The sequence below is a fragment of the Pleurodeles waltl genome, chromosome 5 (assembly GCF_031143425.1).
Source record: "Pleurodeles waltl isolate 20211129_DDA chromosome 5, aPleWal1.hap1.20221129, whole genome shotgun sequence".
Classification (NCBI taxonomy): Eukaryota; Metazoa; Chordata; class Amphibia; order Caudata; family Salamandridae; genus Pleurodeles; species Pleurodeles waltl.
Window position 1 is genome coordinate 1,333,907,686 of NC_090444.1, and position 13,636 is coordinate 1,333,921,321.

The 13,636-nt window shown below is 46.3% G+C and overlaps 1 protein-coding gene across 1 annotated transcript in view; it reads left to right on the top strand.

The window, feature by feature from the left end:
* CEP162 (centrosomal protein 162) overlaps positions 1–13,636 on the top strand; it is a 697,428-nt gene that overhangs the window by 419,898 nt on the left and 263,894 nt on the right. The window contains exon 18 of the mRNA XM_069235591.1: positions 7,024–7,129. Within this exon, the coding sequence (XP_069091692.1) occupies positions 7,024–7,129 (106 nt within the window). The remainder of the gene's footprint in view (positions 1–7,023; positions 7,130–13,636) is intronic.

Sequence of the window (13,636 nt, forward strand, 5' to 3'; positions counted from 1 at the left end):
ATACTAATGCTCTATTTGTGGTAGTGTGGTCGAGCAGTTAAGCTTATCAGAGGGTAGTGTTAAGCATTTGTTGTACACACACAAGCAATACATGAGAACACACACTCAATGACTTAACTCAAGACGAAAAGGTTTTTATATAGAAAAATATTCTTTTGTTATTTATTTTTAGAACCACTAGATTGAGATTGCAGGTAAGTACATTAAATGTAAGGTAATTTGAATAGGTATTCTAAAATGGCAATAAGCTATTTTATAAGTGGACACTGTGCAATTTTCAACAGTTCCTGGGGGAGGTAAGTACAGTTTAGTTATCACAGTAAGTAAAGCACTTACAAGTTCAGTCTCCAGGGCATAGGAAGCCCACTGTTGGGGGTTCAAGTCAACCCCAAACACCCAGCACCAGCAACACAGGGCCGGTCCGGTGCAGGGGTCAAAGAGGAGCCAAAATAACATGTGCGCCTATGGAGACAGGGGGTGCTCCGGTTCCGGTCGGCTGGCAAGTAGGTACCCACCTCCTCAGGGTTTAGTAGAGCACTGGGGGGGCCCAAGTAGGCACACAAAACACACCCTCAGAGGCACGGGGGTGGCCAGGTGCAATGGGCAAACAGGGCATCAGGTTTGTAATAGGATTCGATGGAGGGACCCGGGGATCACTTAGACGTTGCAGCCAGGGCACAGGGGGTTTTCCCGGGACAGCCACTGACTGGGCATGGGTGAGGGCCACCTACTGGTCACTGCTGCACCTCACGGGCCTAGGGACTGCGGGTGCAGTGCTTCTACAGGTGTCGAATATCTTCATCCCGGGCAGTCGTGGTCATGGGGGGTCCTCAGGATTCCCTCTGCAGGCGTTGTCGTGGGGGTGCAGGGAGTTCAGCCCAGGGTGGACACGTAGTCGGGGTCGCCTGGGAATCCTCTCTGGGTCGTTGGTTTCTCTGCACGTCAGGTGCAGAGTGGTGGGGACTCACGCTTCTGGAGTGAGGTGAGAGTCCCTTTAAAGATGGTTTCTTCTTTCTTTGGTTGGACATGTGCGCTGTCCACTGGAGTTCTTGATCCTTTGTAGTTGCAGGGCAGTCCTCTGAGTCGGCAGAGGTCCCTGGGCCCGCAGGATGCGTCGCTGGTGCAGGTTCTCTGAAGCAGAAGACAGGCCGGTAGAGCTGGGGCCAAAGCAGTTGTTGTCTTCCTTCTTCTCTGCTGAGTTTTTCAGCTGAGCAGTCCTTCTTCTTTGTAGGTCCTCAGGAATTTGAGGAGCTGAGTTCAGGGTCGCCCCCAAATACTAAATTTAGGGGTGTGTTAGGGTTAGAGAGCAGTAGCCAATGACTACTGTCCCTGAGGGTGGCCACACCCTCCTTGTGCCCACTCCTTCTGGGGAGGGGAGCACATCCCTATCCCTATTGGTCCTAATCCTCCAAAGCAAGATGGATGATTTCCCAAGGAGAGGGTCACTTCAGCTCTGGTTACCTTAGGAATGAATCTGACTGAGGGGGTGACTCCTGCTTGTTTTTCTCATTATCCCTCTGGACTTGCCGCCAAAAGTGGGGGCTCGTCCAGAGGTCGGTCATCTCCACTGGCTGGAGTGCCCTGGGGGCATTGTAATACCAGGCCTGAGCCTTTGAGGCTCACCGCCAGGTGTTACAGTTCCTGCAGGGGGGCGGTGGGATGCACCTTCACCCAGTGCAGGCTTTTTTTCTGGCCCCAGAGAGCGCAAAGGCTGTCACCCCATGGGATCAGAAACAAGTCTCTCAGTGGCAGGCTGGCACAGACCAGTCAGTCCTACACTGAAGGATTGGGTAAACTACAGGGGGCATCTCTAAGATGACCTCTGTGTGCATTTTTTAATAAATCCAACACTGTCATCAATGTGGGTTTATTATTGTGAGAAGTTTCATACCAAACCTCCCAGTATTCAGTGTTACTGTTATGGAAATGTGGAATTAGTTTTCACAAAAACCCAGACCTTATATTTAACATGGCCACATTGTACTTACAATGTCTAAGAATGGAGCAATTGCTCATGCAGCTATTCCCTCACCTGTGATATAGTGCACTCTGCCTTCGGGCTTTCAGGCCTGCTAGAGGTGTGACTTACCTATGCCACAGGCAGTGTTTTGTGTGCATGGCACCCTGAGGGGGATGCCATGTCGACTTTGCCTTTTTCTCCCCACCAACACACACAATCTGCAATGGCAGTGTGCATGTGTTAGGTGAGGGGTCCCTTAGGGGACGGGTACCATGGGGGCCCCTTCCCGTTTGCGAATGGGGTACACAAGTGTGACACTCGTGCTAACTGCAATTGTTTTGCAACCGCATTCAGGGTCACAAAACAATCATGTGGCCTTTGTTCTTTTGATAGATACATGTAATCAGATGGCGTGGGACCGTATGCACCCTTGCACAATGACATCAGCTCCCTGTTTTTCTTGCTTTTTAGTGCAAATTCGGACCTCTGCTCCCAACCTAGACGGTTTTTACTCCCACCAAAAGTTGGATTTTCAAAGATAATGTGCTAGGAACATTCCACCTCCAGAAACCCCAATTTTAAAACTATTCTGCAACTGTATGAAATAGATGTTGGTCACAGATCCACATAACTTCTGCCTAAGGTACCTAGGAGTCGGAGGATGAGTTAGTCATGCAACAGATACTGCCTGATGCACGTGAAGGTGATCAGGAAGTGGGAGGCAAAATTATATGTCACTGAACACAAAAAACGAGGTAGGTCGCACTCCAAACAGAGGACATGCTAATGATCCAAGTTGTCGGTCTACTCCTGCTCTGGTTCCTGTCTCTGCACCAGAAATACAAGAAGTCAAAACAAGACTTTTCCTGTCCCACCTCTCCAGCTCCAGGGAGAAGTAATTCATTTGGCACTCCAAAGGCTCACCTTTGCCACCATCGTCCAACTCTGAACACGTTCCAAGTCTGGTCCCAGTGCGCCCTGAGTTTGCCAGAGCATTGTTAATCCTGCAGCAAACAACGGTCTTTATGGAGTCACATTTTTTCAGGATGATTGAGGCTCCTTCTGGAGCACCTCATTTCCCAAGAAGCAGGAGGGGCCCCCAGTTAGACTTCCATTGAAGGGTTGTTCACTGGTGCTGACTGACCTTGTTAATCTGGTGTCCAGGCACTTGCTGATGAGGGTTCGTGACTACACTCATATCCTTTGGGATGTGGCCAGTGAGATCTTTCTAGGCATTCTTAAATAATTTAGGAAACCGTTGCCCAGACGATCCAAAATCGGCAGCAAAGTACATGTTGAGGGGCACGGTGACCAGACGAGGCTGTAGGACAGGCCATGGACACCTGTGTTGCGATAAAATGTCATGCCTGGATGTGTGCAATGGAATTGTCTGGTGGTGTGCAGACGTTGCTTAAGGATATGCCATTTTTCCATTCCAGCCTTTTCCACCAGTAATGAATATTCTGACAGAAACATCTTACATCTAATCCCTCATCTTGGAATATTCCCCAGGTGCCAGACTAACTCGGGTGATTTTTTGTAGCAGTGCTCCCATGCCCTGCTAGGTGCCATGTGTCTCCATACTAGCCTAGATGAGACAGAGCAGAACATATAAGTGCCTCTGCTGTGAACTGACATAAGTTTGTTTCTTTCTACACCTTCAAATGAGGTTCCAGAGCTCAGTTACAAATGAGTCATTTTTCTGACGACTTCAAACTTTTCATAGTGTGCTAGGGAATAATGTCCCCACCGAATATTACAGGTTTCACGCTATACCATGACTGCAGGAAGCAGATGTTGGTGACAGACCTGCACAAGCGGTTCTTTGGTGCCTGCCTTAGGGACGTGACTTTAAGTTGCGTGATAAGTGTATCCTCAGGCACCCGAAGGTTGTTTGGGACTGGGAGGGGAAGTTGTACATTGCCAAACACAAGAAAAAGCTGAAGCCTTCACATGGATCTCACTCTAGCTCCATGTTGCAGGCCCAGGCTTGTTCTTGGTTCCGGGGCCTCTCACTTGACCATTTCCCTTCCCACTCAAAGCCACCCAGTAAGTTGAAATCCAAATTCAAATGCAAGTATAGGAAAGTGAAGTGGACTCAACCCCATCCTGTCACTCTGATGCGAAAGAGGAGGCATGAGGGTGTCAAGATGTAAGTTGCACTCCATCGAGATCACCAGCCACAGAACAGATTCCTTAATTGATCTTGACGCTCCCCAACTTTCCTGAACCTTTGCCAACATTTCAGCAGATCGAGGCCTTCAAGGAAACCGTGATGCAAATTTTCAAAAGTGCTCCCTCTGGTGCACCTTTTAGCCCCAAGGAGCTCTAGGCACCTCCATTCAGATTGCAACAAGTGGGTCCCTCCCAAGGGCTAACTGTTCCCTTGGTACAGTGTCAGGCACCCCACTCCAGAGAGCCTTATTTTACAGGCCTCAACCAATAAGGTAAATCCTAACTTATTTACAATCACTCCTCCAGATAGAGAATCCAAAATGATTGTTACCTCTGGCAGACATATTTTCTTCTGCCAGTCTGGCACTGCGATCTGTCCATGCAGTCAGTCTGATGGGATGATACACATATGTCTTTTAGGATATGGCTAGCAAGATTTTGCTGACAGTCCCAGAGGATCTTAGGACCTCTTTGGCCCAGGCGAAACATGATGATCAGGACACAGCTAAGTATGCTTTCCGAGCAGGCCTGGATACCACATATTGTAATGATTTTGTGGTTGGTACCAGTGCTGTCATAAGCAGACATGCCTGGAAAAGGTCCACTTAGTCTACGTCCTCCCAGGTTGGCGATCCATCACATCGGAAAGATAGGCCTTGCACATTTCTGAAGAGCATCTGTCACTTCTGCTGCAGGACATATGCCTCATGTTTTCCAAATGTGCAATAGAGAGGGTACCAGACTTGAAAAAAGGTGGGGGTTTTGCTCTCGCTATTTCCTTGTCCCAAAACCAGGATGGGTCTTCAGGCCTGTTATGGACATCCATCCCCTGAACGTCTGCCTGCTGAAGGCCAATTCAGAATGGTCACATTGGCCCAGATCGTATCTGCTCTACACGTTTATGAACATGCAGGATGCTCATTATCATAGCCCCATCCTACAGTCCCACCGGATTTAACTGCTGTTCAAGGTAGTCCAGGTGCATTTGCAGCTTGCTTCAAACAACTCCGGCCTTACCAGCACCCCTCGGGTGTTTGCAAAACTGATGGCGATGGCCATGGCACACCTTTGGCAGTCAAGAGTTGCTGTTTTACCGTACCACAAAGTCTGGCTTCTGGAGGCAGGCTCGCCACTGTCACTCGTGGGTCACCTCCGATCACTGCAGACCTTTTGACATAGTTTGATTTCACCTTAAACAATCCAAAGTCCCACCTGATTCCTTCTCAGAGGCTTCTTTTCATTGGGACGACCCTGGAAAAGGTCAAGTTGAGAGATTGTTTTCCACAGCGATGAATCCAGAACATCCAGGCTTTGATCCTGATGTTTCAGGTTTGATCCTTGAGCCAGGTGAGGTTGACTGTAGTGCTTCTTGGCTTTTTACACTTGTGCATGCTCTTTGTCAGCCACGCCTGGTGGCACATGCAGGCCTTGAAGTGGACCTTGACGTCCCAGTAGTCCCAGCATCCAACTCCCTTTTATAGCTACATCTTGGCCTCTGATGAGGCAGCTCAAGATCTGCATAGGTGGGTGAATGACTGCAGTTTGTCCTGTAGCAGGCGACTTACCCTTTCCTACCCAGAGCGAACAGTGGTGACAGAAGCATTACTACTGGGTTATAATCAGAGGACCCTAGTCTCCACTGGCAGGCAGGCTCCACACCAGTCTACTGGAGCTGTGGGACTTTCACCTTGCCCTGAAGGTTTTCATCGCGTCCATCAAGGTGAGGCTTGTGCAGGTTCCCACAGACAATTCCACTGCCATGTGATATTGCAACAAGAAGGGCATAGTTGGGTGTTGGGTTCTGTACCAGGAGCCTTTCCATCTCTGGAGGTAGCTGGTGCTCCAGGTATATCTTTCTGGTCCCTAGCCACCTGATTAGGTCCCTGAACGCCGGCAAACAAATGGAGCACACATCACCTGGCTTATCACAAGGGGCATCTTTATCCAAGGTGTCAAAGACTGCCTTCCACCATATGGTAAAATTGGTTCATATCCAATTGGCATATTTGATCTACTTGTAAGTCCCAAGTAAAGTGCACTACATGTGCCCGGGGCCTCTAGATGGAATGCTACTAGTGGGCCTGCAGCACTGGTTGTGCCACCCACATAAATAGCCCCTTAACCATGTCTCAGGCGTGCCATTGCAAGGCCTAGGTGTGCAGTTTCACTGCCACTTCGACTTGGCATTTAAAAGTACTTGCCAAGGTAGGCCCTAGGTAACTCATAGGGCACGGTGCTATGTAGGTAAAAGGCAGTACATGTACATGTTTGAATACGTTTTATCTATTTGATTTTGACAAAATACTTGAGAATTTGTTTGACGGGTACTTCTTTCATTGTTTTTGTATATTGTTTTGAGGTTAAAATCATAGAAATTGGTTAAGGCCAGGTCTCAAACTTTCAAAAATGACACAGAGGGGGTTCAAAAGGTAAAGGACCACTGCTCTAGATAGTAGATTTGGCTCCAATTTATTTTGGTTTCTCTGTTTTTGGGGTCTTTGTTGCTCATCTGTTTTCAGCTAGAACAGGTATTGTAACTTCGTCACCCTTATCTGCTGTTTACAACTTCCATTTCTGGTATTTGATAGCAAAAGCATTGGTAAAATGATCTAACTACGGGTCAGTTGTCCATTGACGCACATAACTCTGCCGAGTGACCATTTGGTAACTGTACTGTATGACCCATTACCTGAACAGGTCCCTCTAACCTTCTCAATACTCTTAAATGCTCCAGGCATGTTAGCTGTTTTTGAGGATGTGTGGAGTATGAAGTGAGAGATGGTAAACCTCTTCTTGGCAAAACAGCGTTTTGTTCTTCTACCTTTAAGCACAGTGACGTCCCCATCAAGTGCTTGCCTTCAAACCTTTGTTGATTTCTTCTACCACAGGGAGCAGAAGACAAACATGAATTTATACCAGCAAACGGAACATGGTTCTGAGCAGATAAAAAACCACTGTTTTACAGAATTGATTTCAGAACTGCGAGCTGCACAGGTACAGTATTAAGTGGTGTGCTTGAAGGTCGGTGGGAGAGCTTATATTTTCTGTTTTTGAACCACAATGCTGTTTTCATGTGAAATAACGTCTGGTTTCCAATAGACTTAAACATGGTTGTTGATGACGGGTTCTATTAATACTAGCATCATATGGCAGTTTGATACCAGAAATTGTGGTGCTCTGGATCTGAGCAGTAACGGTCAACTGCGTGAATCTCTTAACTGCCTGACCTTGCAATTACACTTTGCGGCCTTTTCACATTTCAAAAAGATAGTGTTTTGATGCTGAAACAATCAACTTGGCAAAGAAACCAGTGAATCCTGCATATAGAAGGCAAGCGACATTTGATGTTTTTAATATTTTAAATCTGGGGAGATTCTTTAGATGAATTGCTTCAAAAATCTGCTCTTAACCAGATATCTGTGACTGACAGGATAGACAGTACAGAGAACAGTACTGGAGAACATTTTTGGTTTCTTTAAAACATGTACCATTGGCAATAATTCACCAGGTTAATAACATCTCATGTCCTGAATATCAGCTCCTTTTAGGAATCAAAATTTGTCTAAATTATATAATACTTCTGGCCTATTCCGTAGACCATGCACTGCTACATAAAAACTGATCAAATCAATTTGCCAACCCCATTTTGGTTTGCTACTTTTGTCACTAGGAAGACAACAACAAGCCTGGGCAATGCCAATAATTCTCGTTATTCACATAGTAGTAGTACCTGACATCGTTACTAGATTTCCCTGTTAAGTCATAAACAACAGTCTTTAACAAGGCTGCAGTACTGTGCTTTTAGACTTTACTAGACGTCCCTCTCGAGTGAAAAGGAACTGCTTGAAAAGGCTCTAACATGGCTGCAAAGCCGTAAGACTTTACTGGATGTCTCTCTCAAGTAGGATCTGACTGCTTAAAGTCTTTACAAAGCTACAGTACCTTAGGTGCTGGACGTTCATATTATGTTAGATTCAATCGCTTGAAATGTTCTTTGCGAAGATCAAGTGCTGTGGCTTCGACATAAAAATGTATAAATTCTTCAACATCTCAGAAGCAGCCATATTGAAGTCTGAATAATTGTACAATGATTAGAACATTATATCACACTCGAAAATTGTAAAATATGTACAGGAAATCCATTTAGGATATCAACAGTACTTGTGTTCCACACAGTTAAAAATATGCTTCACATTACATTGTCCATTTATACATTCAAAGTGTATCATATGAAATAGACGAGGACCCTTTTAGACTCTAGTTTGGTTGTCTTGTATTTCATTGCACTCAGAACCTCAGACAACATATTTCACAAGTAAAGTTCCGTTTTAACTCCCTCAACTCGAGTACATATGACCAGTCCAAAATGTATCATCATTATAGTGTCATGTCATATTTGTGCAACAATCATGTCAATTGCTACCTGGGAACTCAATGAAACTAACTTATATAATGTTATCAAAACTGAAATACCTACGTTAATCTTACTTTGAACACCTTTGATTATATGAAATAAGGTTCAGAATATTTGAATGTTACTGAAGACAAAGGAAAAAAAGACTCTAGTAATATGACATGACAATTACCTATTCACACCTGAACCCTATTCTAATGAATCATTAGTTTGTATTGTATTATAGTGCTAGTCAATGTCACTAGGGCATGTTCTACAGACAATACAGCTGCAGGCATAATCCCTCCTGACAATCCACTTACATCACTGACAGAGGGCCTTAAGTCCAGATCATTAACACTAAATTAGTTGACCCTGAAGTAAAGACTTTTTTTAAAATATATAATTTTCTTTTGAAAGAATTTTAGATTTTTTTTAAAGTTGATAAGGATAGTGTCAAATTCTGATATTGGCATGTAGCATCTAAAGCCTTACCAGAAAGATCTAGATAGCTAGGAGCAAATATTGCAGATTTAACAATGTCGCCTCATAATAATGGTAATATGTGTCAAGAATAGTGCTATCAAACACAGGATTCCAACAGTTTCAGAACCAGAATAAGGGTGATAACAAGTTTTTCATTTTACATGCAGTGATCTCAAACCCTAGTAACAGGCCTTTAAAATACCAAGCTCTACCAAGGTGAGCTATAGAAGTGGTAGTTTGTTTTGTGGACAGAATTACACAATTGCAAAGGAATTTTAAGATTTCCTCCTTAGAAGAAAGAGTACATTTATTTAATGTTTGCACATTTTATTATGTTACATTTGGACTGGTATGAGGATCTAGGAGAAGTCAGTGGACAGATTCCTCTCCAGATACTGGCTTACTCTCTCCCCCTACTGTGGCTATGGAGAAGGGAGCTTCCTATGCAGTGGTGGTGCATAGGTGTAGGTGGGCGTCGCTCGCCTCGCCTACCTTCGCGCAACACTGGCGATCGATAAACGCCTCCTCCGGCTTCCGTCCACGTCGTCAAGGAGACGCGTGGGGGCGGAGACGACAATCGGCACCGGACTTCCGGGTTGCCGAGCGGCCACAAAAGGAAGACGCCGCGATCGAAAGGGGCGAAAAGAAGAAGGAGCAGGAGAGACGCCACGGATCCCCATTGAGGAGAGAGGAGAAGACGAGGAAAGATCCCGACCGGGAGGAGACGCCCGTGACCGGAGCAACAAGCCGTGCTGCACCGGCACCCCGTCCAGACCCTATCAAGCCGGAACGACCGAGAGGAAACAAGACAGCCTGCCACGGCCCAGGAGGGTCGTGGCTGCACAAGGTACGTGCCCTCTTCAAGGGCAGCCACCATAAGGAGGGAGAAGGGGAGACAGAGGGGGGAGAGGTAGAAGGGGGAGGACAGGGACTGGGGAGCTACCAGGGCACCTTCCCACCCGACCTTTAGCCTAACAGAGCTCAGAACAGCCTACCCTCACAAGCTCCTAACTTCCCCACTAAAACACCACTTGTATTAATTTTTTCTTTATTTTTCACTTCGTATCCCCTCACACCTCCCCCCCACCCCCCACACTAAACCCTAAAATTAAGAGACAAGGAAATACCGTCCCACTTACCTGCTGTGTCCTTTTTGTTCTTCAGAGAAAAATCGCGATACCCAGAGGACACCCAGAGCTCGCCACCTAAGAGGGAGAAAAGAAAACCGTTAAAAGACCCGTAGCAACCCAACGCTCACGCAGAAGAGAAACAAAGGAAGAAAAGAAGACCTACCATTATATTATTTGTTCCACCTCTCCTATAACTCAAATAAATCACGTAAAATCCCTGTCAAGGGTTTTTGAAATCTGCGTCCGTGTCCTCTGTAGCCCTGATCCCACCCCCACAGTGGTGTCAGAAGTGGGATTTCGGTTCCATACGGGCATACAGAGACAATACAACTATGGAGGACAAACCCAGCCTCGAGGACATGATCAAACAACTTGCGGAAGGTCAACGCCACCTCTAATTAGTGTGGGAAGCGCAACAAAGGGAGGCCAAGGAGGACAGAGAGGCCCTGCAATCCGCACTAAAGAGTCAGGCCACTATAATGGCCAGTAATCAACTGGTCCATGAGACTGCTCTCCAAAAACTGACCGACACAATCGCTGCCAGCAAGGTACATCCAAACGTGCCAAGTTCGGTATTACAAAGGTACCAGGAGGGAGAAGATCCCGATTCTTTTTTCACGAACTTTGAAAGAGTAGCCTCCTCAGCTCAATGGCCTGAAAATAGGTGGGGCCAATACATTGCTCCCCTCTTGACGGGCACTCTTCAATCCGCTTATCAGGCTGCCAATCCGGGTGGCACCACCCCATATTCTGAGATAAAGAAAAGTATTTTAGAGCGTGTGGGACATGATACTGAGTATTACAGGGCCAAATTTCGCAAGGTTAAATGGGGACCCAACGAAGACCCACGTACCTATTATTACTGGGTGAAGGACCTGGGACTAAAATGTCTGGGACCCATAGGGACTGACCGTGAGGACGTTATCAAAGTCATTATCTTAGAACAGTACCTTGATTCCCTGCCTCCCAGCACCCGAAACTGGATAAGGCAGCACCCTAAAATAGACACCGAGACAGCCGTTGACCTGGCATGCGCCTACCACAGATCTGTAGATGTGAAACATAAACAACCCCGGCCCTTGAGTAAAATGCCTATAGCTCCTCCCCATTTTCCACCCAGACGAACAGCTGAAGAACCAGGACCCTCCCGGAGTACCGAGAGAAATCCCATGCAACAACCTCAGTGTTTCAGTTGTGGGGAGTGGGGTCATATCGCCCGTGGATGTCCAAAAAAACATGAGGGTGTAGAGCCGATGGAAATAGGAGTTACTCGAGGAAGAGTCCTGTGCCTGGGGAAAAGTGATGTGTCCTTCAAACACCCCCTTCGGATAAATGGACTTCCGGTCATGGCCTTGATTGACTCTGGATGTAGTCAGTCGGTAATCCGTCGTAGTATAATCAACCCTGTCAAACCTAATGACGATCATTGGGTAACGATATGTTGCATTCATGGGGACCGTGCTCAGTACCCCCTTTCGGTGGTAGAAGTAGAATGGAACACTCACCTTGACCTCCTCTCCATGGGGCTCATGGATAACTTAATAGAGGAGTGCGTCATTGGGACTGATTATCAGAGGTTTAATGAGATCCTGGATCAAACACGGAAGCATAATCCGGTTGATGATTGGTGGGGTACTGCTCCTTTCTGGGATGATTCTATATATAGCCCCCCCGAAAGGAAAAAGTTAACACGAAAGGAAAGGAGAGCAGAGAAACAGAGATTTTCAACTAAACAAGATCGGAAGGAAGAGGAGAGATTAGTGGCCAATATAGACAGCGCCCCCATATCTTTTAGAATGAGTCAACGCGAAGATCCTACCCTAGGGAATGCCTGGAAGAATGCCAAAAATGCCTCTACTGGAGAGGTAGGTCCCTACTTCTTGGTACACAAGGACTTGCTATATAGAGTAAGCACAAACGTGAATGGGGAGAAGAGACAGCTCGTAGTTCCCGAACCGTACAGAACTCAGGTACTCTTCCTAGCCCATAACCAACCGGGGGGAGGTCATTGTGGCTAGGAGAAAACCGAGGAATACTTACTGAGACGGTTTTACTGGCCCGGAGTATATGCGCATATCCGACGATATTGTGCCCACTGCCCAAAATGTCAACTAGTAGAACCGGGAGCTACTAGAAGAGCCCCGTTACGACCATTACCTATTATCGATACCCCTTTCAAACGAGTTGGTATGGATCTAGTTGGACCCCTTTTGCCATCCAGTAAAGGACACACCCATATTCTCGTCCTGGTCGATTATGCGAGCAGGTATGCAGAGGCGATTCCACTTACCAGTACCACCACTAAGGCAGTTGCACAAGCCATGATCACATTTTTTTCCCGAGTTGGTTTCCCTGAAGAAATCCTTACTGACCAGGGGACACCGTTCGTATCTGGACTTATGAAACAGATATGTAAGTCCCTAGGCGTTCTCCAGATAAAGACGTCAGTATATCACCCACAAACAAATGGTTTAGTGGAGCGATATAATCACACGGTCAAAACCCTTTTGAGGAAAATAGTGAGCGAGACGGGAAAAGACTGGGATCAGAAACTTCCCCTAGTGGTGTATGCAATAAGGACACATGAGCAATCCTGTACCGGGCATAGCCCGTTTGAACTTGTATTTGGGAGACAACCCCGCAATTTACTAGATATGGCGGCGGAATTGTGGGAGGAGGAGAACAATGAGGAGCGACCCATCCTAGACTATATTCACAAATTAAAGACCCATCTCCAGACGGTTTGGGAGGATGTAAGACACCATTTAGAGAAAGCCCAAGAAAATCAAAAAAACTACTATGATCAGGGTACCAAACTACGGGTACTACAACCCAACGATAAGGTATTAATCCTACGACCCACCTCTGAACATAAGCTAATAGCCAAATGGCAAGGGCCGTATCTGGTAGTAAAAGCGGTCACCCCGGTTACCTATTTGGTTGAACTAAATAACCACCCAAGACGAACCCAAATTTATCACATCAATCTATTAAAGAAATGGGAGGACCCGGGAAACGACAACGATGCACCTGCAAGGGGGTACCTGATCACCCCGACAAACCCTCTAGGGTTGGAACTATGTCCCACATCCCAACCAGACCCACAAAAACTCCCCAGTATCAATGAGTCCCTTTCTGAGATGGAGACACGGCAGTTAATGGGGCTAATCCAAAGTTATGCCAGCTTCTTCTCTGAACTTCCGGGAAGAACTTCTTTGGTTCAACATCATATTCGAACACCCGAGGGCCAAATTGTGCGCCTACGTCCCTATCGAATCCCCGAAGCTAGAAAAATCCTTATAGAGGAAGAGATAACAAAGATGTTATCTCTAGGAGTCATTGAAACATCCACAAGTCCATGGTGCTCTCCTGTAGTATTAGTGCCGAAACCGGACGGTTCGGTCCGCTTCTGTATCGATTTCTGAAAACTCAATGAGGTGTCACTCTTCAATACCTACCCCATTCCCCGGGTAGATGAAGTTTTAGAGAAAA